Source organism: Acartia tonsa, chromosome 10 (genome assembly GCF_053477335.1).
Source record: "Acartia tonsa isolate MP-2025a chromosome 10, ASM5347733v1, whole genome shotgun sequence".
Taxonomy (NCBI): domain Eukaryota; kingdom Metazoa; phylum Arthropoda; class Copepoda; order Calanoida; family Acartiidae; genus Acartia; species Acartia tonsa.
Genome location: NC_137269.1, coordinates 49,279,719 through 49,306,702, shown reverse-complemented (window position 1 = coordinate 49,306,702; position 26,984 = coordinate 49,279,719). Strand labels below are relative to the sequence as shown.

The window sequence follows — 26,984 nt, the reverse complement described above, 5'->3', positions numbered from 1 at the left end:
TTTTTTATAAAGATAAAACAGCTTAAAAACATCCCGGGACCTATAGGAAGCTTCACTCTAAAGGAGAACCATAACGGTTCAGCGGTTAGCAAGATCCTTTGGTACAGACAAAAAAGCTTTATATGATAGGATATATCATTTTTTTTAGCATAACCGACAGACATACAAATGAAATGTAAGGTTGCTACTCTACTAAAAATTTGTATAGCACCATAAAAAATGAAAAGTGCAAAAAATAAAGAACAACATATATTTCAATAACAATTGATAAGTTAAAAACAATAGCCTAAAACAATAAAACACAAGCCATTGTTCTGCATTATTTTATTCTTTATAAGCGTCTACGCTCCTAGAGGCCTCTACGGACACTTGAGGTGGGGGGTGTAGAATTCGATAACCCACTTTTTAAAGGGGGGAGGCGGATGTGCCACTTTTTGAAACCAAAAGTAAAACGTGCATGATCTCAGCCCATAAAAGAGTTACAGCTCTAAAATTCTGCACAGCAGTTGCTTTTGTGGTGAACAATATGGAACTGTGAAGAAACGGCGGCCGCCGCTTCCGCCGAAAAACCGCCGTTTCCCGCCGAATTCTTTTGCCTTTTCTCGCCATAATAGACAATTTTCAATCATCTGAGATAAACATTTTTTTCTTCTTAAAAATTTTGCTAATATTTTCCCTTGATACTTTTACACTTGCAATTTTTTTTAGTATTGACATGTTTGAAATATTTCAAGTGTCCGCCTCCCCCTTACATATGTTTGATGGTATACTTGTAACTTATGCTTGAAATCAGTTTTTTGAAATGCACTTCATGTAACTATCCCTTTAAATTGAAACAACAATAAATAAAAGTTTACTGAATGAAAATCTACTATACTCTGAAATAGATATTTTCAAATTTTAATTTTGATTAAAATATTTTTAAGTTTGTTGTTTGTAATATCTGAGAAATTTTAATTTTGATTCAAATGTGCTACATAAAATAAAAACATTACCTAGGTATTTAAGTAATTTCAATAAATCAATATTTTGTTTAAGCCAAAGAGTTCAGTGAGAAGGTACAAGTGAACTTTTTATTAATTTTTTATTTATGATTGAACTTTTTATTAAGTTACAAATCTTCTTAACCATAACTTCACTAATGATTTATTGAAATCTTGGATGCCATAGCACTGAAAACCTCAAACATGAGTTCAGGATTGTTGATGACAAACTCAGTGAATTTGGTTTTCTCCTTTATATCTTTTGCATTCTTTACAACCATCTCAAGTGAAGCTTTCTTCAGATCCAGCTGTCTGTACTTGTCTCCCAGAGCTAAATACTCCAGCACATTGTCCTTAGTCAGCTTTTTGATCAAATGCTTCCCACAGATTTCTATAATATATAATTATAAGCTACAGTAAATTATTAATAAAGAGAAGGATGTTTGCCTGTACATCTTTTCTGTCTAACAAACAATAGTTAGGTATATTATTTATCTTCATAAAAAAATTTATGTAAAAATTTATGTTATTTCTTGTAAAAATAAAGGTATTATGTCATGCATAAGCCTTTGTCATGTATTTTTCTTTGTTTTAATATTAATGTTTTAGAAGCATAACTTTCAGACCAACCAACAAATATATCATTACGCACTGACATAGTGAATTATAGAGAAGCTTTTCTACTAAAAAATATCTATTTATGTTACCCTTGAGAGCCTCCATCTGAAACTGTTCTCCTGCTTGGAGAAGAATCTCAGCATTGCCATCCAAATTTTTGGGCATTCCAGTGTAAATGTAGCTCAGCAAATCCTGCAATTTAGCATAATTTTATGACTTAATTAGAAATGTTTCTTATTTATATTACATCATATCTTAAATAAGGAAAATACTATTAAATTTTTTTTTGTTTATTTCACTTGTAAGCTTCATCTTATTCCTGTTAAAAAAAAATACAATGCAATGCAATGCAATGAATTTTGCTTTGAAAATAAATAGGCTTGAGATGCAATGAAACTTTTACCTTCACAACTTCTGTATTAAAGTAATCCAGCTTGATTTGGCCACTAGAGACTTCCTTGAAATCATTGCTAAACATTGCTTCCAAAACTGGGCTTCTTGCAGACAAAATATTCCTGTGGCACTTCAAAATTTCTCCATTAACACAGATAATTTCAACATCCGAGTATTTACCTTCAGTCAATAGTTTCTCAAGATCAGTGGTAATATTTGATGTCTCCTTTCTAGCAGTATCCTTAGTTTTAGCAGCATTATCATCTTTGACACAGTCTTGATCAATGATATAACTTGGCGGCTCAAGTTTCAACTTTACAACGCTGCCATCATATCGATAGGGTGAAGTCCATTTACGAGGATTGCTATTTGTTATACAAAAATTTGATTCAGTCCAACCAAATTTGGCAGTAAATAATGTTGATTGTTCATTGCAAAATTGTATTACACCTTTTAAGGAAACATCAGTATTGCCTACATTTTCTAGAGTTATCTCAAATGGAGATCGAGTAAATCCTAGCCTGCAAATACCATGATTATTGTCTCTGTCACAGACAATGAAGGTTTTACTTGAAAATGTATTGAAAAGGCTGTAGTTGTCAATTGTCCAGGTAATAGAAGACCTTTTTTTTCCACCAACAGTAAGATTTCCAGACATTTTTAATCTGGAAACATAGATATTATTTTTAACACCATTTTTGCATGTAATTTTGTTATTAATATTTAACTAAAGCTACACCCCTAGCTTCTGGGGGATGGTAGGCTAGTGAAACAGCCTTAAACCATTCCAAGATATTAAGTACATCCAAAAACAATGTACTACTTTATAATATACTAGCAGCAACACAGTACACACCTATCCCCTAGAAGCTAAAAATAGCTTTAAAACATCCCAAAATTTAAAGCTGAAAATAAAATAGCCTAAAACTATCATAGGACCTATGTGAATCCTCCCTAAAATGGAGAACATAATCAGTTCAATGGTTATCAATATCTTAAGCTACAGTCAAAAAAATCTTACTACTTTATATAAAAAGGATAGGATTAGTAGAATTTTCACTAACTTAAGAAGGGTTATAAAGTGTGTATTATTAGTATCAGAGTAAAAAAGTAACTGCCTATTACAGCCCTATGATTAATAGAAAGCATTATCACCAGGGATCTAAAGGGATAAGAAGATAGCCGATAAATTGATGCAAATGCCCAATGATGATACATAAAATTACCACTTCTCTAGATTATGATTAGTGGTTGAAACGTTTGGACACTCAACTTTATCATCCAACCAATCAAAATGCAATAGAAGCCCCTTAAGTTATGAACTAAAGTAGTATGAACTAAAGTGAATGGAATATCATAAAGAAATATACCAAAACAAAAAATCCTAAGATATGTGTGCAGAATTTTAGAGTTATAACTCTTTTATGGGCTGAGATTATGCACGTTTTACTTTTGGTTTCAAAAAGTGGCACATCCGCCTCCCCCCTTTAGATTATAAAAAAAAATGTTAAAAAAACTTCTAGAGCTGATTTCTCTTGGGAGGGTGGTGGTACTCTCCCCCAACTTCCCAAGACCTATGGGAAACTATCCTGTAAAGGAGAACTATATCGGTTCAGTGTTTAGCGAGATCCTTCGGTACAAACAGAAGACATCCTGTTACATTATCATAGGGAACTGGTGGCTGCGCCTTTACCTTCTTTATAAAATTGTTTGATAAAAAACAAATTTATTTTTAAATCCACATAAATAAACCAATTTTAAAAATTTTATGTAGGAAAATATTTTTTGAAACACTTGGGTTATAGAAGAAAAAACTCCACATGTTAAAATAAGGATTTAAAGCTTATTTAAGTTGAAGCGGATTGAATTTTTTGTTAATATGTATTTTCATGTTTCTTGAAGTTTCAAATAAAAAAAAATAACATTAAACTTACAGAATGTATATTCACTAGGTAAATAATTCATATAAAGAATTTACTTAAAAATAATAACTTAAGATTCTTAAAAATGTAATAGGGGTTTATGTTCGAACGAGAAAAAGTAATATTTAACATACTAGTTTTTTGAATATACATACTAGTTTTCTGTTAAATATATTTAGTTTAATGAAAAAAAGAAGTTCTACCCTACTCCTGTAAGAAATAAAACTAAATAATTTTCCCAATTAATTATCAATTACTTAACCACAAAAGCTTATCATCACTTGCTCTCGTTCGTGTATAATCCCCTTTAATATAAATATATTGTAAACTCGTTGTACATATATATTTTATTTAAATACGGTATATCACAATAAAAGATACCAACAATATGACTAAATTAAAACTATCCATGAAGTTTGATTTTTCCTCAAACTTTTCGGCCTGTTAAAATGTATCACATCCTTCATTTTAGTAGGTATGTTGTAAATAGGGTTGGGCCGAATACTTTTTTTTGGCCGGATACCGGATATATGGCCAACGTTCCATATCCGGCAAATTACCGGGTATCCGGCCGGATAATCAGATATCCGGCGTATAAAATCAGCCGAGTATCCGGCATCAGCCAGATATCCGGTATCCGGATTGTTTATTGTTATTCTACTCTTAAGAACCCAAGTAGGGTCATAGTAAGAGGTCTGAATATCTAGGCCAAAGTCTGAATATGACTATCAAGTCTTTTCTTGAATGTAGATAAAGTCACGGATAGTTTCAATATCCAGTATCCGGCCGGATATTGAAAATTGCCGGATACCCGGCCAAACCGGATATCCGACCCAACCCTAGTTGTAAATAAACTTGATTTATTTAAGTGATGAAAAAATTCTTATGCTAAGGAGTTATTTTAAATTTTTTTCTAACCCAGGTGAAGTGTTTTTCTCAAAAATAGTTTTTGGTACAAACTTATGTTCTTTTAAAGATTCTACTGTGGGATTAGTTACTTCATCTAATATCCGCTCATCACGCCTGAAAAAATTCAATTATAATACAAAGAAAAACGATGTTGACTGTCTGTCTGTCCATCTGAGGATTTTAAGTCTAATTTTTTAAAGCCAAAACAATTAAGAGAGATGGGAAAACCTTTTTCACACCTTGAGGCGAAAAAAAGTTAACCTACCCAACCCCCCACCCCTAACCCCAAAAAAATTCACATAAAAATTATTGGGTGACCTTGACATTTTGACAAAATTTTTTTAGGGTGTCTAGACTTCCAAACAAGTATAAAGGCAAATTCCCTAGAATTTTGCGGATTTTGACAGGGACTTTATCTTTATTCATTATGAGTAAGGGGTTTGTCTATTTACTTATCAATCTATCCATCTATATGTCTGTCTATCTATCTGTCCATAATCTTTACCTTTCTCCTACAGACTCATTATGAGCAGGGGTCTATCTATCTGTTCATCTATATATCTGTATATTCATCTATATATCTTTCTATCTGTCCATCTATCTATCTGTCTTTTTGTCCATCTCTATCTATCTGTCTATTATTTTCCTTCCTCCTACGAATTCATTATGAGCAGGGGTTTGTCTATCTGTCCATCTATCTATCTATCTGTCTGCGTATCTGTCCATCTATCAATCTATATATCTATCTGTCTGTTTATCTGTCCATCTATCTATCTGTCTATATGTCTCTCTGTCTATCTGTCCATCTATCTATAATCTTTACCTTTCTCCCACAGATTCATTATTAGCCAGGGTTTGTCTATCTATCTGTGTATCTATCTATCTGTCCATCTATCTATTTGTCTGTCTATCTATATGTCCATCTATCTATTTGTCTGTCTATCTATATGCCCATCTATCTATCTGTCTTTCTATTTATGAGTCTATCTGTCTGGCTATCTGGCTACCTTTCTCCTACAGATTCATTATGAACAGGGGTTTGTCTACCTGTTTGTCTACATGTCCATCAATCTATATGTTTGTCTATCTATCTATCTGTCCATCTATCTATCTGTCTATTATTTTACCTTTCTCCTACAGATTCATTATGAGCAGGGGTTTGTCTATCAATCAATCTTTCTATCTGTTTACATGTCCATCTATCTATATGTCTATCTGTCTATATATCTATCTGTCTGTCTGTTAATCTATCTATCTGTCCATTATTTTACCTTTCTCCTACAGATTCATTATGAGCAGGGGTGTGTCTACATGTCCATCTATGTCTAGCAATCTATCTGTCGATATATCTATCTATATGTCTATCTGTCCATCTATCTATCTGTCTATTATTTTACCTTTCTCCTACGGATTCATTATGAGCAGGGGTTTGTCTATCTATCAATCTTTCTATCTGATTACATGTCCATCTATCTATATGTCTATCTATCTATCTATCTATCTATCTGTCTATTATTTTACCTTTCTCCTACAGACTCATTATGAGCAGGGGTTTGTCTGTCACTAATACTAGTTTCCAAATTGTAACCTATAAAATATTTAATTTAACATTTCTCTAACAAGGATGACAACATCCAAAAAAGCGAAGCTCTGAAATGGTAGGACAAACGAACATTAACACTAGTAATTTATGAGCAGGGGGTTGTCTGTCACTAACAAGTGTTTCCAAATTGTAACCTATAAAATATTTAATTTAACAATTCTCTAACAAGGATGACAACATCCATAAAAGCGAAGCTCTGAAATGGTAGGACAAACGAACATTAAAACTAGTAGAGTATGAGCAGTGGATTGTCTATAACTAATGCAAGTTTCCAAATTGTAACCTATAAAATATTTAATTTAACATTTCTCTAAAAAAAGTTTTAGACAAATAAAATATATCGATGTCGAACTATATACATGACTTTCTTAGCAATGGATGTGGAATAAAATTGGATATTATGACATGGGAAAAATTGTGATTAGTTGCTAATTCCTTTTATCATTTATTGGTCAGTTTGCTCATCTAGTAGGAGGGGAGTGGACAGGGTAAAGGAATTGGATCGTTATTTTGACCCTCATAATGATTCAGTTTATCAGAGTACATGAATCTGGGCTAACAAACTTTGTTTCAATCTTATAATTTTCATTTCAATTTCCGTGGAAAGCTCTCTCTAAAACGATGCCATTAACAACTATTTCAAAAGACCTGTAAAGATCTTTAGTTACATGCACAGAAAAACACGCATCCTGTTATTTTCACAAAAAGCATTGTTTTAATAATGGAAAATTATAGGTAATAGAAGAGTTGAGCTTCTGGCGGTCCTAATCCTATTATGTAAAGTAGTGAGGCTTTTTTTTGTCTGAAGCGATATGGGTCTCCTTTTCAGAGAAGCTTTATATAGTTCCCTATAATAAAGTAACAGGAGGTCTTCTGTTTGTACTACAGGATATCGCTGAACCGATATAGTTCTCCTTTACATTATAGCTTCTCATAGGTCCTGGGAAGGTTTAAAACCATTTTGAGTGAGAGTAACACCACCCTCCCAGGGGTGTATATTCTGCACAAGATTTATTTTTTTTCCCCTGCTACAAAATTTTTTTTATTTTTTTCCCCCCTAGATTTTTCTTAAAAAGTAGGGGGGAAAAAAGAAAAATATTTAACGAACTCTATATTTTATTTATTTTATCCCTCTTACCACACATTTTTTTAGTTTTTTTAACCAAGGAGGGGGCGAAATGGGAAAAATGTTTTCAGTTTTCTTAATTTTTACATTTTTTTTCCCCTCCAACCACTTATTTTTTATTCACCCCCCCCCCCCCCCCTGAGCAGGGGATCCCATGCAGAATATACACCCCTGCATGCACCCTCCTTAGAGGGAAATCGCCCCTAAATTTTTTCTATTAGAACTTAATTTATAAATTGGGTTATCAAGTGCCCGTAGAGGCCTCTAGGGGCGTAGCCGCTAGTAAAGAATAAACTAATGCAGAATAATGGCTTCTATTTTATTGTTTAAGGCCATTGTTTTTAACTTAAGGGAGAGGGATTATTTTTTTATGGCCAATATTTTTTGGAGGGTCGAGGTAGCACCATAAAAAAATTAAAAGTGCATAATAAAGAACAAAATATACCATATTTATTTTTCTTTTTAAATCTAAATTGAGAGTGGAGGTCCGAGGATTAAACTTCCATCCCCCACTTCCCTCAAGTGTCTCTAGAGGCCCTAAGGGGGCGCAGCCGCTACTCTATAATACAAAGTAGAATGATGGTCTGTCCGTCCTTCCCATAAGATCTCGGTAACCACTAAACCGATCGGATTCTACTCTTCAGGGAAAATACCTACTGGTCCTGTGGTAGTTTTAGGCTATTTTCTAGGGCATGGGATTACCTTTTGGGGCAAAGCCGCTAATAAACCTATTAAGTATGTCTTACCAACAAAACCTATAACCGTGGCTATAGGCAGAACCACGTAGGGCGCATACGATCTGGCCATTGCCATTATAACCGGCCACATTATTGTTTATAGTTTGTGTACAAACAAACAAATATCTGAAATAATATCATTCAAGCAAACACAAAGAATTTTTCCTTTTTGTATAAAAAGTGAACCAGATTTATTTACTGATTAAAATTATATGATCACAATTATATAAATTATCGAGCACAGTAATAATAAGTTAAAACAAAATTGAATTTTGACATTGGGGGGGGGGGGGAGGGGGGAGGGTTTGAAATACATAGATATTACAGTAGGGATATTCTGTATATCATCATTGGGGGTTTCTTAGGACAGCTCCTTAATGATTTCTTCCAATTCTTGACCCTGAAAATAAAAAATGATTATTACCTTGCTAGAATAGAAATAGAAGAATAGAAGCATATTCTGAACCCTTTTTTCGTCAGATCTAAGAAGGAACATTTCTAGCAGACAAAAGTATTGTTTACTTTCGACTCAAGCTGATGTGGATTCTTAAGAAATTATAGACTCGCTACTCGATAGTGAGGCAAAATTATTTTTGTTAAAAATCATCCAAAAGCACATTAAAAATCTACAAAAATTAAACAAATTAAATCATATGTTAATAACCCTTTAAGATTTTATTTAATTTTTGTAATTTTTTTTATTCGATTTTGGAGGAATTTTCACAAAAATAATTTTGCCTCACCAGCGAGTAGCCAGCCTAACTTTTTTTTAAAGAATCCACCTCGTTACTAAGCTTTCAAATTTAAACGAAATTTTTGGGCAATTAATTCTGATTCCGCAAAGCTTTCTACTAAGAAAATATACTGTTTACAGCTGACTTTTATGTATGTATGAAATGAAAAAAAACATGCCTTCGTAGCAAAATGTGTACACAATTTCAACCAATGAGATCCAATGTAAATTCCGATGCGATTCTCCTATTGGCTCAATCAGACATTCCCTCTCTTTCTTAGTACCTTTATTCTTGCTAGGTATAAAATATTGAAAAAAACCATTCAGTTAGAAATCTTTCTCAACCAAATTTAAAAGGAAAAAGTCTACTTTATCATTCCGAATTATATTTCAAGTAAATATACTCATTATCATTCGCATCTCTTGTAGAAGTAAATCAAGTAATATTTTGATGATAAACAAAATTAATCCTTCTTTTGACCACAATTAGTGTCTAAAACGTTTGAACACTCAACTTAATAAACCAACAAATTAAAAATTAACAATAGTCGCCAAAGTTGTTGAGCCAACGAATAAGAAAATACTTTGTGGACTAGTGTAATATCATCCCAATGTCCCCTCCCTCCCTGTAAATCTCTGTATTTACCTTAATTAGCTGGAATCCACCTTCTGGAGTGACGCGGGCAGCTTCAACATTGGTCTCATTTAATTTCTCTTCCATAACCTACAAAATAAATAATGGATTTATTATTACTTGGATATTGCACCAGATTATCATGTACCCTAATAAAGTTAAAACTCGTGTCGTAACTGGCTAAAATAACTATAAAATCATGTATCATATCGTGCAAAGGAAAACTTTCTAGAAATAAAAAATTAATATAAGAGGCCTACAGCACTGGTATTTATCTTAAATTTTTCATTTTAGTATCCCAGTAAAGCTGTCTATATGAGATGCAATAAATAACTAGGTATAATACATAATGCATTTTTAGAAGAATTAGATTAAAATTGGCCAATATATGTCAACAAAAAAACTAATGGACAGACACTTCAGACATTTCTCTCTCAAGAAAAATTTTAAAAATTTATTTCAATTACCTGTTTAAGAATTGTGAAAGCTGATTTGGTAGCTTCTCTTAGGGTCATAGTCTTGTGATAAGCCTCCTAAAAAATATTAATAACGGCATTTAAGTAAAAGGCTTTAAATAAAATCTCTAAAAATGTAAACATGAAAAAGTTTGAGGGGAAGTGGCTACTCATTTAGGTAACTTTTTTACTATCACGAATTGCGATACTTTTGAAACCCCTTAAACGTCAACGATGTACTTTATTCTTACACTAAATGGAGGCGAAAATTGGCTATTTATTACATTATCCCCCAATGTTTTATAATATTGTTTTCTTATTAGTTGGCTAAGTGGCTTATCAACTTTAGGGACTTTTATTGAATTTTGATTGGTTGGTGCATTAAGTTGAGTGTTCAAACATTTCAACGACTTATTGTAATCTACAGGAGGGGTCATTTTATGTATCATTAATGGAGATGTACATAAATTTATTTATCAACTATTGTCCTATCCCCTTAGATACCTGTGGATGGAACTAGTGCAGCAATTAGCCCAATAACCCTTCCCTACGAGATAGTCACGCTGGCACATTGGTCGGTCGGCTTAAAAACTTTGGGTACCTAATAGAAAGGCAAACCTGCAATGATTGTTGAGCACCCTCGCTTCCAGATCCGATGGCTTTAGCATCAAATTTGAGGTAAGTTCCACTGGGGTCCATATGATACAGCTGGGGACCATTCTCGTCAAACCTGAAAACAATGGATTTAATATTACCTGGTTCTTACACCAGCTTATCATGTACTATAATAAAGTGAATTTTGTAGCTGGCTTAATAACGATTCCCCCAAAAAATAAGGTGATAAATCTTTTAAGTTTGTAGTTATTAATATTCTATCGACATAAATAAAACCAAGGAGGGAGAGGACATTAGGCTTTTTATTTTACTAGTCCCCAAAGTTTTTTTTAATAACGTTTGCTTATTCGTTGGCTCAACAACCTCGGGGGCTTTTGTTAAATTTTGATTGGTTGGTTCATTTAGTTAAGTGTCAAACCGTTTCAACAACTGATTGTAACCTACAAAAGGGGTAATTTTGTTTATAATCATTGGAATGTATTGTACATCAATTTATCGGGCATTGTCTTATCCCTTTAGATCCCTGATATATATTTCAACTTACCCAGCAAATAGCAGGGCGACACCAAAGGGTCTTGACATGATACCGACATCGTCATCGGAATCACCAAACTGGATGGCCAGGTTGGACACGGACTGGGCCACACTCTCCACCTGCATCTTCTCGTCGTACGTGAACCAATGGTTCTGCGATTCAACTCTAAAATAGAGGATTCAAACATTAGAGAAAGTAATGATTAAAAGAAGCTAGAGTAAGAGAAAGCAGTAAAAAAAAATTAGGGTTCGAAACCTTGCCATTGGTAGCCAACACAGATTTTGGGAAAACTGTCAGACGAATTTTCAAATTGTAGCCTGTAAATAAAGTTATTCAAGAAGTAAAGTTCAATATTTTATTAGGTCAATGTGTATTAGATATATTAGATTTGTTTGTTAAATTGTTTTACTGTTGGTGGATTTTGTATTTAAATATTGAAAGATATCATCTATTATTTCATAGTTTAAGAAATCATAGTAAGTTTTTTTAGATGTCCCTTATGTTGTATGTCCTATAGTAGGTTTGATCCTTTATTTTTATCGGTGTACCGCCATTCCACTAGAAAGCAAAGGTTACCTGGCTTTGTCAATGAGAGTTTTGCTGTCAGCAGTTAGACCAGAAAATGCGCAGGCAATGTGACCATCAATCTCAACAATCTAAAACAAATTCTTATTTAATTACTACCTAACTCACAAATATTTAAATAGTTCATTATAAATTTTCGCATAAAATTTTGTGTACAATCCTCAGATGCTTGTAATATTATATCAAAGGAAATTAATTTGAATATGATGCACCCTTTTTGAATCAATCAAGTCAAAATCTGACGGCCGTAATAACTGATTTCATGCTCGGTTTCATCTCATAATTCGAATCCGTTTCGGACAAATCAGCAAACTTTTGGGCAATTCATTATTAATCAAATTTGTGCAAAGTGCCTTATCCCTGAATCACAGCCGTTGAGAATATTTTAACATTTTTTTCTACAAAAACGGCTACTAAACGTTTGATAACAAGCCACCTATTCCGAAAGTTAAATAAAAGATGCAAATATTCAAAAAGAATAGAGAGAAATTGTTTAGAACATTGAATTTCCTACCTAAACATTCTTAAATATTCTGTCTTTGTAATCCTTCCCCTCTCTATTTTCAACAACAATAATGAACAAGCACAAACCTTCTCAATAGAGGTAGGCTCCATCAGGGGAGAGGTGATCCTTTTCTCAACAGCTAGGATAACTCCATCGTTGGTCTGGATACCGATGGCAGTAGATCCCAACTTGATGGCCTCAATCGCATATTCAACCTAATAAAAAAATGAAAATTAAGGTTTTTAACTTATATTATCTATAACTTGTTTTGATACAAGGGCATTCTGTGAAGCACTTCAGTCTAACAACCATTGTTTAATGGTCTCAACATAAATCGGTAACGTCGTTTTTCCATCCCCCCACAGTTTAATTTGTTTAATGCTAAGTGGCATTGTTTAACGTCTAAAGGTCAGGCCTACTTTAGACTGCGCCCTCAATGGAAATTGTTATTTATACATCTAAAATATTCGTTTGTAAGGAAGAAGGGAGGGGACATTGGGCTGTTTATTACACTAGTCCCCAAAGTTTTAGAATAATTTTTTCTTATTCGTTGACTTAACTTTGGGGACATTTTTCATTTTGATTGGTTGGTTCATTAAGTTGAGTGTCCTAACGTTTCAACCACAAATTGAAATCAATAAAAGGGGTAATTTTGTGCATTATCATTGTACCTGGAAGAGTCTGCCCTCAGGAGAGAAGGTATTTGGTCCTCTGTCGTATTCGGATCTGTTGAGAAACATTTTGAGACAGTCTGCAAATAGTTATTAATCGCATTGTATTATAGACAGCTTTCCACGGATACCCCGTGAGACAAACAAAATGTAAATTATAGTACATTATATACATACATAATTAATATCATTGCAGTTACTGTAAAAATATACATCTCTCAATTTTAATATTTAATAATAGTACATACATTATACAAAAATAAATAGATGGCTAAGGAGTTTTGACGCATTTGCGTATATGCTTAGTTTAAATGGAAATTAAGAGAGGTTAAGTTCAGGGACCTAAAGGGATAAGACAACTGGCGATAAATTGATGTACATCCCCAATAAGAGATATAAGTTTTCCGGAATTTTAATGTAGGGAGTAGATTTGAAATCTGCATCAAATTTTAAGGATTTTTCATAAAATTCGTTTTTTGTAAAATTCTTTATCTAAAAGCGAAAATACATTTTAAGTCAATTAATTTTGACCAATAGGATAGGTGGATTTTAAACTACCTGCGCTCTAATTGGTTGAATGATGTACGACATCCAATCAGAGCGCAGATTTTTTAAATCCACCAATCACAGATGCCAAAATTAATTAACTTAATTTGTATTTCCGCTTTTAGATAAAGAACTATACAAAAAACGAATTTTATAAAAAATCCTTAAAATTTGATGCAGATTTCAAATCTACTCCCTACATTACAATTCCGGAAAACTTATATCTCTTAATCCCCAATGACAAAAAAAAATTCCTCTTGTAGGTTGTAATTAGTGGTTGAAACGTTTGAACACTCAACTTATTGAATCAACCAATCAAAATTCATTTAAGTCCCCAAAGTTGTTAAGCCAACGAATAAGAAAATATTTTTATAAAACTTTGGGGGCTACTGTAATAAACAGACCAAAGTCCCCTCCCTCCCTACCTAAGCTTAGTTAACGCTAATGTGTCAATTCTCCTTCCCTACATTAATACTTAACTAACTAAAAACTAATATTTTATATTTGACAATTTGAATGCCTTATTTTTCAACCGGAGTTTGCATTAATGACAAGAAAATGAGATTTTCGGTGTGAAAATAAACTTTTAAGTAAAAATTAAAAATTACGGGTATAGTGCCTTTCGTGACATCGCCTCTTAAGGGGCGTTTCGTCGTATTTTCACAGTAGCTTTTGATAGGTTAGAAAAGCTACTGTGAAAATACGACGAAACGCCCCTTAAGAGGCGATGTCACGAAAGGGACTATACCCAAAAGTACAACCTTAATATTAAACTTAACAATTCAAGTAAAAAAGCTCTTGCAAAATAATACATAAAAAGTATACAAAATCAAATGCAATTTTTACATAAATAGAGAAAATAATAAAAGTTTAATGAAAGTTAAAAATATTATCATATAAAAACACATTGTCTTTTTAAAAAGGGATGTCTATTTAATCAATAGATTACATAATCCTTAAGTTAAAATCAAATGTTCTGAATGGATTTTAATTTAATTTAAATGGCACAACGCCTTACTTTTAGGGGAAGTGAATATAGTCGATATCTCGTAAATAATACATTAAAAGAATATTGTTTAAATTTTTAGATTTAGCTGAATAGAGATCTTTTTCTTTATTAGGATATTTCCTACATACATTAGCTACGAGATATCTACAGTAATCCCCCCCCCCCCAAATTGGATAAAATATAAATATGAGAATTTATTCAATTATGAGATTTATGAAATAAGTTGAATACAGCCTTGAAATTATTAAGTAAAAAATACATATAATATGATATCAACAAATTGAACGAATGAATCAATTTATGTACAATTTTTACAAATAATAAAACTTATTAGAGGGTACTAAATATGAAAAACGTAGCTTGTAGAAAAAAAGAATTAATAATTATGTCCATTGTTAAACAAGGATGATAACATCCATAAAAGCGACGCTCTGAAGTGGTAGGGCAAGCGAACTTCAACACTTGTTGAGTGTCAAAACTGAATAAGCAAAATACAAAATCACAAGTCGAAAAAAATAGCTGAAAACTGCTTAAATACAGTATTCTAATTAAGAACATACTTCAATTTTAGCACGGACGGACCGACCCTAATTACAAAAAAGCCTAGCTTTTTTAAAACAGGCATTTAGAGTCATTGAATACCTATAAATTTACTAATTTTTCTGCGTATGTAATGCATTTTCGTTGATCCAGCGACGTGTTCATACGGACATAATAGTTATAGAGTAGCTGCACTGATAAAAATATTTTACCTATAATTCGAACCTTAATCTACTAGGTACCTACTAATCAATATCAAGCTCGCTAGCCCCACTCAGGGGATCATAGCTCCGGGTGTAGGAGGTCTGTATCTGTATGTATGTCAGCGTGGGGGGCTGTACTTCCCCATTCTCCCCACCACGCCACCCTTCTTCTTGCTGGGCACTTGCCGGTTCTTGGCTATTTGTTCTATTGTGAATATTATTCCATGGTTGTTCTTTAATGCTGCCGAACCCAATATATATCATGTTACCAGAGAAATACACGATCGAAGCTGAAATAAAAGTTTCACATATTAAAAGCAATGATGGAGAACTATTTATTGAAAATGTAAAATAAAGTAAAGGAAATTTTTTTTTTTTTAGAATATCATTAAACTTTCAATAGTCAGGTCTGTCATTTTATAACTTTAAAAAATGGATAGGTGAGCCTTCACTGGTGTCCTGGATAGGAAACAGGTTTTTTTTGAGTTACGTATGACAAGACCTATATTTCTATGACTGGGCATGTATGACGGTTCCGCACATAACTTTCATTAAATCACAGCTGATCATTTTTGTGGATTTTTTTGAAAATTACTTTTTTACCCAGATTTTCATAGTTTTTCCCCAAAAAATCACAATGTTCTCATATTTACAGCTTAGTTTATCTAAATTTATTCAAATAAAAGTATAATAGATGAACGCTAAACCAAAGATTATGTTATTATCAATAACAAGATCTTTCAGAATCAATTAACTAATCTAAGATTTGTAGTCTAGAAGTTGGGTAAAAGTTATTTGAAGTTGTTATTTTGAAATAAACAGTTAAACAAAACTGGTTTTGGTAGTCAACACAAAAAAATACTCACTTTTTAAGTCCCTCATGCATGCCTCATGAATTGTTATAGCATTGTTCCTGGCTATAATAAGATGTCCCCCTGAGGTTCCACCAATGAAGTTTAAACTAACATGCTCCAAAATCAGCAATGATTCTGTATAAAGTTTTCCTTGTAATATTGACAAGTTATCTTGCTCAATATTGGTTCATTGCTGACTTGATGTCTAAATAGTTCCTGTGTTATTGTTTGTTCCTGCTCATCATCATTGGAAACAGTCAGTTCAGTATTGTGGCTGATTTTAAAGGTTTTGATGGGTTGTGGTTGCAGTTGAAATGATGGTGGTTATGTGAAATTCTTGCCAGTGTCAGACACAAACTGCACCAGATTCTTGTTTACTCTGGCCTTTAAGGTATTCAGGTAAACATTGTAACCTGAAAATATTGGAACTGGGTGGTGTTAGCTGTTCTGGGTAATGATTTTGGATCTACTGCAGTTCATGGTAGAAAATTGCTGGTAACAAATGCTTCCTGGTTCATGATGTGACTGTAGATGGCTATTCTCAGAGCAGCTTTTCCAGCAAACAGTAGGCTGTCCCAGCTGGCATTACTAAATATGGAAATGCAGTAGAATATCAGGGACTGGCAAATTGCTTTTTATGTATTTACTATGACTTACTTTTCTTCCTCTGGTGGAGAGAGCTTAAAGCATTTTGTTTTTAGGGTTTAGTTTGTTTCTAGGCTCCTTAACAAGATGGTCGATATAGAAAAGATTGTCACATGTAATACCTAAGAACTTAGGATGTCTGACTTATGGTACTGTTTTAACAATAACTACAGTGCCTGCTTCATTCGAAAAAGTGGTAAAGACTATTGTAGATGATTTGGCTGGAGAAATGAATGGGTTCTGGCTTTTAACCAATCATTAAAAGGACTCTCCACAGAAAAATCAACTTTGGATTTTTGAAAATCTAACCTGAAATTATTATTCTCTGTTCAATTTTAGGCATTTTTTGTTTTTGTGGCATCGCGATCAAAGCCCTTTGAAATTTTTTACCTCCTTTAAGTGAATCCTCCCGCCATTTAATTTGTGCTGCTTTAGTGATTTTTAGCTTCTATTTTTGCCGCCGTTGCCGCATTCATCGCCCTTCTCCGCCGCTACTCCGCTGTTCATCGCTTTTTAATACATGCTCCCCTCTCCCTTGTTCAGAAATTAAATGGAGGCTGGGGGTGTTGTGTATAGCGACGTACGCAATGTATAGCGGAGTAGCGGCGGAGAAGGGCGATGAATGCGGCAACTGCGGCAAAAGATGGTTATATTTGGCGGAGGCGAACACAAAATGGAGGCGGCAGGATTGTCCAGTCAAGGAAGAGGATAAATCATAGAGCGGCCGGTTGCAATGGAGCAAATGTTCTTTAGCGGCAAACATATATTGAGTGGAGGAAAGTGTAGTATATATTGTTATAGCGGCAGTACAAATAGGCGACGGACAAAATTTTCAAAGGGCTTCGATCACGATGCCACAAAAACAAAAATGCCTAAAATTGAAGAGAGAATAATAGTTTCAGGTTAGATTTTCAAAAATCCAAAGTTGATTTTTCTGTGGAGAGTCCTTTTAAGAACTGCTAAGTAAGATTTTATGTGACGTAAGGATAAATAAGGGGACCTATGCTGTTGGAGTTGTCAGAAGAGTAAACTAGATGTAATTAGAGTGAGTTGTTGGCATTTAAGAAATTTACAGTTTGAATAGTATATGGTATAGGACCCCTCCTTGTAGGTCAGCCTGTTTGGCAAGTTTTACGCATATTTAGATTTCAAGTCTAGTGCATTAATATTATGCAGAAGAACCTCATTGTTTACAGTGTCAAAAACCTTTGAAAGATAAATGGCAACTGGCATTGTTCTGATAACTGGTTTCTTCTTGTTTAGGCTGTTGTTGATTAAGGTTTTAATACTCTGTAAGGCAGTGGTGGTGAACCTGCCTGTGTGAAAGCCATAATGTTGGTCTGCAAGTTTAACAGCATTGTTCAGGTAGGGACGAATCATGCAGGCAGGATAAAGAAATGAGACAGGGCAGTAGCTGGAACCCTAATTGTCAAGTTTCCCTGGTTTCAGTAATGAAATAATTTTACCAGTCCTCCATATGCTTGGTGTCTAGAAGTGATTTACTTGTCAATACTACAATGAAAACATTGTACAAAATCATTGCTGATTTTGATTTGTTTAAACTTTTTTGGTGGAACCTCAGAGGAACCTTGTATCACATCCAGGATCTATGCTTTACCTACAAATCTTAGAATAGTCAATTGAGGTTATTGATCTTGTTATAGCTGTAATCTATTATACTTTTTGCATGAATTTAGAATAACTAAGCTGGAAATGTGAGAATATTGTGATTTTTGGGGTAAAAACTATGAAAATCTGGGTAAAAAAGTAATTTTCAAAAAAATCCACAAAAATGATCAGCTGTGATTTAATGAAAGTTATGTGCTGAACCGTCATACATGCCCGGTCATAGAAATATAGGTCTTGTCATACGTAACTCAAAAAAAACCTGTTTCCTATCCAGGACACCGGTGCCTTGATGTGACATGTTGAGCCTTGTATTTAATTTATTTGAAGAAAATCCTTTTTAGGCTCCTAATTTATCCACAAGTAGATAAAAAAACAATAAAGTTTAATTTTGTGTTAACTATAAAAAAAATAGGTGACTAAGATAAGTTAGTATTTGAAGGTAAATTGGTTTTCTTACCGATAAAATATCCTTAAATTAATACTATAAAATGGATAAATTCTTACCTACAAAAAATACAAATCTCCAGTGGCCCAGATCCTGCTCTTGATTGATAATATATCCAGTGAAAGCTGGAGCCAGAAAACCTGTCAGGTTGGCGAATGCATTGGTAATGCCCAGCAGGGTGCCCGCAAAATTTGGCGACATATCCAGGTGGGTGCTCATAAAACCTTGTAAATTAAATAAGATTAACTTGAAATAACTTACCTAGTTAATAACTAAAAAATAAACTCTGTATTCAAATGACAGAAATAGCCTCAACCCGTTCTTAATTTAAGTTTAACTAAAAAGAAATATCGAAATCTTAACGGACAAACAATAAACAATACTATTTTATAAAAATGGATAATGTAATGGATAGCTTTCAACTGTTCCTGTGATCTTTAGAGACAAGAAAAAGTTGTTAGTTTAGTTGCTGGTTTGCGGACCAATGGGTCCATTACAGGAATAAAACAATATTTTGGGGACAGATTTTATAAATTGTTGCCCCCCCAACGACAGCTGAAAATCACGTATAGGTTTCGTGATTTTCCCCCGCATTAATTTCGTTATTGACATAAGCTGGGACCATTAAAGGAATATCATTTAGTCTCTGTAATAAAGTGTCTTTAAAAAGTGACAAGATCCATGCATCATTGAATATTAAATATATGTACCTCCATATTGGAAAGCGTTGAGACCTCCTGCGAGAGCTAGAAATGCTATTGTACTATCTACATCACATCCTAAATAAAATTTTAATTATAACAAGGATGACAACATCCATAAGCAGCGAAGCACAAAAAATATGAAATGGACAAAATATGCCAAAATTCTAAGAAAAACACGAAACCTTAAAAAGTTTCAATCTTTTAAAGCATGACCTACAAACAGACGGACAAAACAATGTATAGATTAGATGCGCATATCATGCCATGAGAATCTTCACTAAAAATTTCAGGTATATCTGATATGTGATTTTTATTTTAATATTTGTTAAAATTTGTCTGTAATTCGATGCTATAGATGATTTTTTAGTACAGCTAAGAACTGGTTCTAATCCACCGGATATTAATCGGTTTCGAAGTCATATTGGAAAATAATTTATAGACGTAGGAAATAAACTAAACTAAAAAAATAACCAAGAACAATACTCAGAGAGATCAGAGAGAAAGAGGGGACAATAGGCTGTTTATTACATTAGTCCCCAAAGTTTTATAATAACGCTTTCCTATTAGTTTACTTAACAACTTTAGGGACTTTTGTTTGGTAGGTTTATTAAGTTGCATGTTGTAACGTTTCAACCACTATTTTTATTTTTAATCTACCGAAGTGGTAATTTTGTGTGTAATCATTGGGGCTGTATATCAATTTATCGGCCCGTGTCTTATCCCTTTATGTCCCTGACACTATTGTACCTGAGTATCCAGCTAAAACCAGAAAAATGGCTGGCAGACAGAATCCCAATGAGTTGAAAAGTTTTCTTGTCGCGCTTCTAGCCATTATTCTGTGGTCTAAATAAAACAAAATTACAATTAAAGTTTCTATAATATCTTGATTAGAATTAAAGTAATGTCAAGATAGCAATTTAAATTCTCTATATACTAACGGCTGCGCCCCTGCCATCTAAGGGCTCTGTGAAGTTCCCTAAAAGTTGAACTAAATTAAATCAGATCAGTAGTTAATTAAATCGTAAGCTTCAGCCAAAAAAAACCTTAACTACTTTAAATAAAAGGATAGATTTTTTGCCATTCAGACGAGCATACTTCATTACAAGAACCATGATGTCTCTTTGTCTGTACCACAAGATCTCGCTAACGACCTCCAATATCCCCAAAAATTACCCTTAATATGTTTGATAGAATGTTGCTCAAATATTTTGAACTTCTTGTACTTAAATCCATTTATAAAAATGATCATACATTAATTTCAACAGCTGTCAATAAGCAAATTTGTTGGAAGAATCGACAAACGCTTGTTATACGGTAACATCAAAATAAAATAAATCAAAGACATTATTTTTTTGTTTTAAAATCCTAGTTTTACCTATAATAATATCTGCTACAGGGCTAAATAGTATAGAAACAATAAAGTATAGTAGATAAGGCACAGCTGATACAAATGCGTCATCCATAATGTTAAAATGTAGAATATTCTTCATAAATGTTGGCAACTCTGTTAGGAGGGTGTAGTGCCCCCATGCCTGCATGTAGAAATACTTTCTTGTAAGCGAAGCTTTTCTATCTTCAGGGTATGTGCGTCCGTCCGTACGACACGACTTGCTTTTTTTTGTTAATTTATGTAAGTCAGAATTGTCCTATTGATTTTAAACAATTGAAGATGAAATTTGTAACAAGTATACATTACATACTATGAAATCATGTGTTGCATCGAAGTAAAGACAAATTTCAACATATATTGAACTAAAAATTAATAAAATTAATATTAATACCAGTTTTGTTAGCATAGACCGTCGACCCCTCAGAGCAAACAAAACTGGAATCAATCTTATAAATTTTAGTTCACTATCCGCGGAAATATGTCTATAACACGATGCGATGAATAACTATATTCTCTTACCTATAATAAAATCTGCCAATGGGCTGAATAAAATTGAAACAAGTAGGGCAAGAAAATACGGCAGGGCAGAAACTGCTGAATTATCTTTGATGTTAAAATGTAGAATATTCTTCATATAAGTTGGTAATTCAGTCAACAATGTGTAAAAGCCCCAATTCTACAAAAAAAACAATACTTTTTAGATCAGAAAAACCATAGAAAATAAAAAACGAGTTCTATTTAAATAATTTAGGGAAGGAAATCCCAGAAAAAATATGCTAAAACCATACCAATAATTAAATTTTAAAATAACGGAAAACCAAAAAACCCTTACTACTTGATATAATTTTCTATTCAATTTTAAATATAGTGATATAAATAAAAAACTGTTTTATCTATGCTCTAGAAAACTTATTGAAGGTTTATGACGGTTCTTTATAATGTTATGTTTATGTTAAAATGCCCCTAACCAAATAACCGCCTTTGAAATCAAGAAAACACACGTTACCACACAAACATTACTAGGTAAAATCCAGGAAGGAAGGAGACATAGGCTACCCATAAGCTTTATAATAACGTTTTCGGATCTACTGCAGTTCATGGTAAAATATTGCTGGTAACGAATATTGCCAAAAACCTATGAATTTTAAAGGCTGCTAGCTGCCAAACGGCTGATCGTACAGATCATACCCGCACACCATTTTAAGCGGTATAAGAAGGCCTACAAATAATCTGGAATAACCAATATACAATGATGCACAGGGATAGCTTCACTGAAGAAAAAACGCGTAAAATAGGCCTTTTTCGCGCATTTTTCTGCACTGCGAGATAATTATGCATTATTGATTTATGGCTATTCCAGATTATTTGTAAGCCTTCTTATGCCGCTTGAAACAGTGTGCGGGCATGATCTGTACGTTCAGCCGTTTGGCAACTAGCAGCCTTTAAAATTCATAGATTTTTGGCAATATTCGTTACTAGCAATATTATACCGTGAACTGCAGTAGATCCACGTTTTCTTATTCGTTGGTTCAACAACTTTGGGGACTTTTATAAAAATTTGATTGGTTGGTTCATTAGGTTGAGTGTCCAAACGTTGTAAAGGAGTAATTTTGTGCATCATCATTGGAGAAGTACGTCAATTTATCGGCTTTTGTCTCATCCCTTTAGATCCCTGATTAAAACCTTAGACTACCAACTCTTTTCTATAACTACCAAAACCATTCATACAAAACAGACATTAAAACTTTTCCATTCTGATAAATAACTAAAAAGTATTTTCCTGTGCAATATGAGTAAAAATCAAAGCCCATACAGGTACACTAGTAAGAATGTGTCTCCAGGGGACGGGTGGGGACTTGTCACTGTGCGCAGGTCCTATACACTTGGCTATATACTCCTTCTCTCCCCGGCTGATGGTTGGATGGCTAAAATTAATGGATTTAGAGTAGAATATACGTGGATATTATGACAAGAAATTTGTCGTTTATTTAGGTTGCTAACATGGATATCATTTATTGGTCAGTTCGTTCATCCAGTAGGAGGAGAGAGAATCCTTAATTTAGTCAGCTTTATGTTTCAAATTATTCCAGGACATAATAATCTGGTGCAAGATCTATTCTAAAATTATCTAGTTTTAGTTTCATCACAAGTGCCCCTATAGGCCTCCAGGGGCATATAGAGATAGATATAAAAGAAATAAATGCTACGCACCTGTTTGGACTATCCGCCACAATCCAAGCCCAGAACAAGAACCAAACAATGCCAAGGAGACCAAATAAATAGAAAACACTCTCCCACCCGTAAGTATCACACATATACCCTACAAAGGGGGAGGTCATTTTCTAGTAAATTCCGTAAAGGTGTGTGTGTTATAAGGCCTAAAATAGTAGTAGAACGATAAGGTGCTCTATATATTTGTATTCCCTATTGAATAGAACAATTTTCTAGTAAATTCCGTAAAGGTGTGTGTGTTATAAGGCCTAAAAATAGTAGTAGAACGATAAGGTGCTCTATATATTTGTATTCCCTATTGAATAGAACAATTTTCTAGTAAATTCCGTAAAGGTGTGTGTGTTATAAGGCCTAAAAATAGTAGTAGAACGATAAGGTGCTCTATATATTTGTATTCCCTATTGAATAGAACAATAGGGAGCACCTTATCGTTCTACTACTATTTTTAGGCCTTATAACACACACACCTTTACGGAATTTACTAGAAAATGACCTCCCCCTTTTAATTATTTAAACATGTAAGTTATCATATTTTTTTGAAATAATACTTATAAAGCGGAGATGGATGGTAATTAAAGAAAGGTAAAAATGAGATTTACAATTATATTACAAGAGACTAAAAGTAACAAAATCTCAAAAAAATTAGTTTTTCTCAGAAAGGGAGTTGACATTGGGCTGTTAATTGCACTAGTTTTCTTATACGTTGGATTAACATTTTGATTGGATCATATGGTTGATTAAGTCGATTGTTCAAACGTTTCAACCAATATTTGTATTTTAAGTATCATCATTGGGGATGTACATCAATTTATCGACCTTTGTCTTATCCATTTAGATCCCAGCTTTTTATAATAATATAATACCTGAAGCGGGCATAGAAAGCACTGTCCCCAAACTGGCCCCACAGTACACCCACCCGCTTAACCGAGAGCGCTCGTTCGGCGGGGCCCACTTGCTGAGCATGGCGTGCATAGCGGGGAAGGTGACGCCCTCCCCCAGTCCCTCCATTATTCTGACAGCTGTGAACATGCCCACGCCAGTGTTGGCAGCTGCTGGCGTTAGCAGCGTCAGAATTGAGGTGATAAGAACACCTAAAATAATAAAAGTTATTTTCAGTATGGCTTCTAAACCGATTAATATGCGCTGGATTGGAACTGGTACTAAGTCATTCTACGAATATAAAAATATACAATCATAATATTAATAACAGTTTTGTTTTGTTAGCCTGTGCCTTTGGCATCTCGGGGCTAACAACACTAGTTTTTTATCTTATAATTGTACATTTTTATTTCAACGGAAAGCTGTTTATAATACGATGCGATAAATGACTATTCTCTTACCAAACAAAAAACAAGAGCAGCGGTAACAAAAGGATTTAGATTCTATCTGTCTGTCTATCTAACTTACCAGTTCCTACCACCTGGAATCTGGGTCAACACATTATCTATCTATCCCCTCTGTCTGTCTAACTATCTATCTATCCCATCTTTCTATCTGTCTATCTTACCTGTTCCATAAAGCCATTTACCACCCCATAACTCCGCCAGCCTGCCCCCAGGAATCTGGGTCAACACATACCCATAGAAGAAAGCACCAAGTATCAAACCTAAAAAAACACTGGGATAAGACTAGGGATGGCAATCCGTATCCGGAATCCGCCCAATTTTTGGCCAATTTTGGAATCCGGATCCGGAATCAGTTTTTTAATAGCGGATTCCGGATTCTTATTGGTAGGCTAAAATTAGCGTCTTGAGCTTTTTCTTTCAACTCCTCCTCTTTGAAGGCAAAGATTTTCATCAATATATAATATATATAATATCTTTTAAAATCTGGTTCGATTCTCGGAAGTGAATTATAGAGAACACCAAGAACATTGATTTTTAGGACATATGTAGCACTAAATTTATTTAAAAATCCTTTTAAAATATTGCTAGAATCCGGAATCCGAATCCGCCAAAATTAAGAATCCGGAATCCGCAAGAATACGCCACTTTTTTTGACGGATTCTTCAAGAATCCGGAATCCGAATCCGGCCCAAAAATTCGACGGATTGCCATCACTAGATAAGACAATGGCCGATAAAATGATGTATAATGATGACACACAAAATTACCCCTTCTGTAGATTAAAATTAAAAGTTGAAACTTGATTAACGTTGTCAAGCCAACGAATAAGAAAAGGTTATTTTAAAACTTTGTGGACTAGTGTAAAAAATGCCTCTCTCTGTGAAAACATCAAATTGACCTGATGTAACGTTTTTATAAGCGAAGCTTTTCTATAATTAACGTCGGTCCATACGTCTGTCAGTAGGTAATGGATATCTCTATTCTTTTTTAGGCATGTAACAGTTTATAATGATTTAGAAAGCGTAGGAACTCTATACCTATTCACTACCAGAAACGCAGCGTTGCGGAGCCGTTTGATTTTGAAAGATAAACTTGAAATACTTAAAAGGGGCATTTGCATACGACACAGAGTCACCAAATTATAATTAATAAAAATTTCTTATTTTAGCTAACCCGGAGCCGGAGTTGTTTTCTAACTAAAATAACGGCTCCAGCAAAATATGGCGGCAAAAAAATTGTATAGTACCTTGTTCCTCAGGATCCCAATTGAAGGGACCATCTCCATTATTATGTGTTGAATTTGATGGCACAGGCTCCAGGTTGGGACAGGTATCGTTGTTGTACGTGGAGTTGGGAGAAATAGCGGTGTTGTTCACCATGGCTACTATGGCAACTAAATAGATTGATAGGTATAGGCTTCATGTTAAAACAGGTATCGTTGTTGTGGGTTGAGTTATCCCAAATAATTATACACAATATTGCCCTTTCTGTAGATTACAATTACCTATTGGTTTAAACGTTTTGACACTCTTTTTGATGAAACAACTAATAAAAATTCAACACAAGTCCCCAAAGTTATTAAATCAACAAATTAGAAACGCTATTGTAAAACTTTGGGGACTAGTGTAATAAACAGCCCAATGTCCCCTCCATCCCTAGTTATTATTACCTGATAGATTGACCCGCATGGCATAAACATTTACAAATCCTAGAAAGCTCATGACACAGAACACATATCTGCACTTGATCCATCGCGGTTCCTCCGGGGGGATCACTGATACCCTGTAACAACAATAGTTTACATGAACACTGATGTCATTTTGAACTGAATGACCGACAGAAAGACATACAAAAATGTACAGAGCAGATGCGATTGCGCATAAATCTTAAATAAAAATTGCAGCTGTCTATCTAAAATAACAGTTGAGAAAATCACATTTCCCCAACAAAAAGGTTTTTGTCCTTTTAAGCATGACCGACAGAAAGACACACAAAAATATGTAACTAGTAAATAGATAAGACAATAGCCGGTAAATAGATGAACAATACATCCCCAATGATGATACACAAAATTACTCCTTTCGTAGACTACAGTCAACGTTTAAACGTTGGGACACTTAAGTTAATGAACCAACCAATCAAAATTAAACATAAGTCCCCAAAGTTGTTAAACCAACTAATAAGAATGCGTTGTTATAAAACTTTGAGGACTAAGTAATAATCAGCCCAAAGTCTCAAAAAAATTTTACCTCCTAGTTAAAAGTGACGTTCTTTCATCCGCTTCAGCCATTCTCGATCCAGTTATGCTGCTTATTATTATTGAGTTGATCTATCCCTGTACCACTAATATTATCATAATACATATAGAACAAGATTATGCAGGGCAAGGCCCTTTGTCAACTCATACTATTTACATA

General features: G+C 33.8%; 4 protein-coding genes across 9 annotated transcripts; all 4 read right to left on the bottom strand.

Annotated features, from left to right (window-relative positions):
- Positions 1-236: 236 nt before the first annotated feature.
- Positions 237-3,971, bottom strand: LOC145330259 (uncharacterized). 2 transcript variants are annotated; one of them, XR_013883341.1, is made up of 4 exons: positions 2,005-3,971; positions 1,691-1,793; positions 996-1,374; positions 237-286 (listed from the first exon to the last, which is right to left on the bottom strand). XR_013883341.1 is itself a non-coding variant. In XM_080174887.1 (3 exons), exons 1-3 carry the CDS (start codon positions 2,650-2,652, stop codon positions 1,139-1,141), a joined length of 987 nt encoding a protein of 328 aa, XP_080031013.1. In that variant the 5' UTR covers positions 2,653-3,971; the 3' UTR covers positions 237-1,138. The 2 variants fall into 2 exon arrangements, 1 of the variants encoding a protein (XP_080031013.1); XM_080174887.1 differs by having other exon boundaries at positions 237-1,374.
- A 729-nt stretch (positions 3,972-4,700) lies between these two features.
- Positions 4,701-8,420, bottom strand: LOC145330265 (small integral membrane protein 12-A). Of its 2 annotated transcripts, XM_080174894.1 has the most exons (4): positions 8,301-8,419; positions 6,534-6,562; positions 5,953-5,990; positions 4,701-4,939 (listed from the first exon to the last, which is right to left on the bottom strand). In XM_080174894.1, exons 1-4 carry the CDS (start codon positions 8,380-8,382, stop codon positions 4,813-4,815), a joined length of 276 nt encoding a protein of 91 aa, XP_080031020.1. In that variant the 5' UTR covers positions 8,383-8,419; the 3' UTR covers positions 4,701-4,812. The 2 variants fall into 2 exon arrangements, with proteins under 2 accessions (XP_080031020.1, XP_080031019.1); XM_080174893.1 differs by lacking the exons at positions 5,953-5,990; positions 6,534-6,562 and adding an exon at positions 6,347-6,413 and having other exon boundaries at positions 8,301-8,420.
- Positions 8,421-8,450: 30 nt separating this feature from the next.
- Positions 8,451-13,154, bottom strand: Prosalpha5 (proteasome alpha5 subunit). The gene is made up of 8 exons (XM_080174889.1): positions 13,025-13,154; positions 12,440-12,568; positions 11,840-11,919; positions 11,273-11,428; positions 10,732-10,843; positions 10,126-10,191; positions 9,671-9,748; positions 8,451-8,691 (listed from the first exon to the last, which is right to left on the bottom strand). The coding sequence occupies exons 1-8, from the start codon at positions 13,091-13,093 to the stop codon at positions 8,653-8,655; spliced, it is 729 nt and encodes a 242-aa protein (XP_080031015.1). The 5' UTR covers positions 13,094-13,154; the 3' UTR covers positions 8,451-8,652.
- On the bottom strand, positions 13,104-26,982 carry LOC145330256 (sialin-like). Of its 4 annotated transcripts, none has more exons than XM_080174881.1 (13): positions 26,817-26,982; positions 26,237-26,349; positions 25,814-25,960; positions 24,729-24,827; positions 24,085-24,312; positions 23,201-23,309; positions 22,772-22,914; positions 21,509-21,667; positions 20,347-20,442; positions 19,606-19,674; positions 18,955-19,119; positions 15,332-15,612; positions 13,104-15,057 (listed from the first exon to the last, which is right to left on the bottom strand). In XM_080174881.1, the coding sequence occupies exons 1-12, from the start codon at positions 26,855-26,857 to the stop codon at positions 15,365-15,367; spliced, it is 1,617 nt and encodes a 538-aa protein (XP_080031007.1). In that variant the 5' UTR covers positions 26,858-26,982; the 3' UTR covers positions 13,104-15,057; positions 15,332-15,364. The 4 variants fall into 4 exon arrangements, with proteins under 4 accessions (XP_080031007.1, XP_080031008.1, XP_080031009.1 ...); XM_080174882.1 differs by having other exon boundaries at positions 13,104-14,938; XM_080174883.1 differs by having other exon boundaries at positions 13,104-14,919.
- Positions 26,983-26,984: the final 2 nt, after the last annotated feature.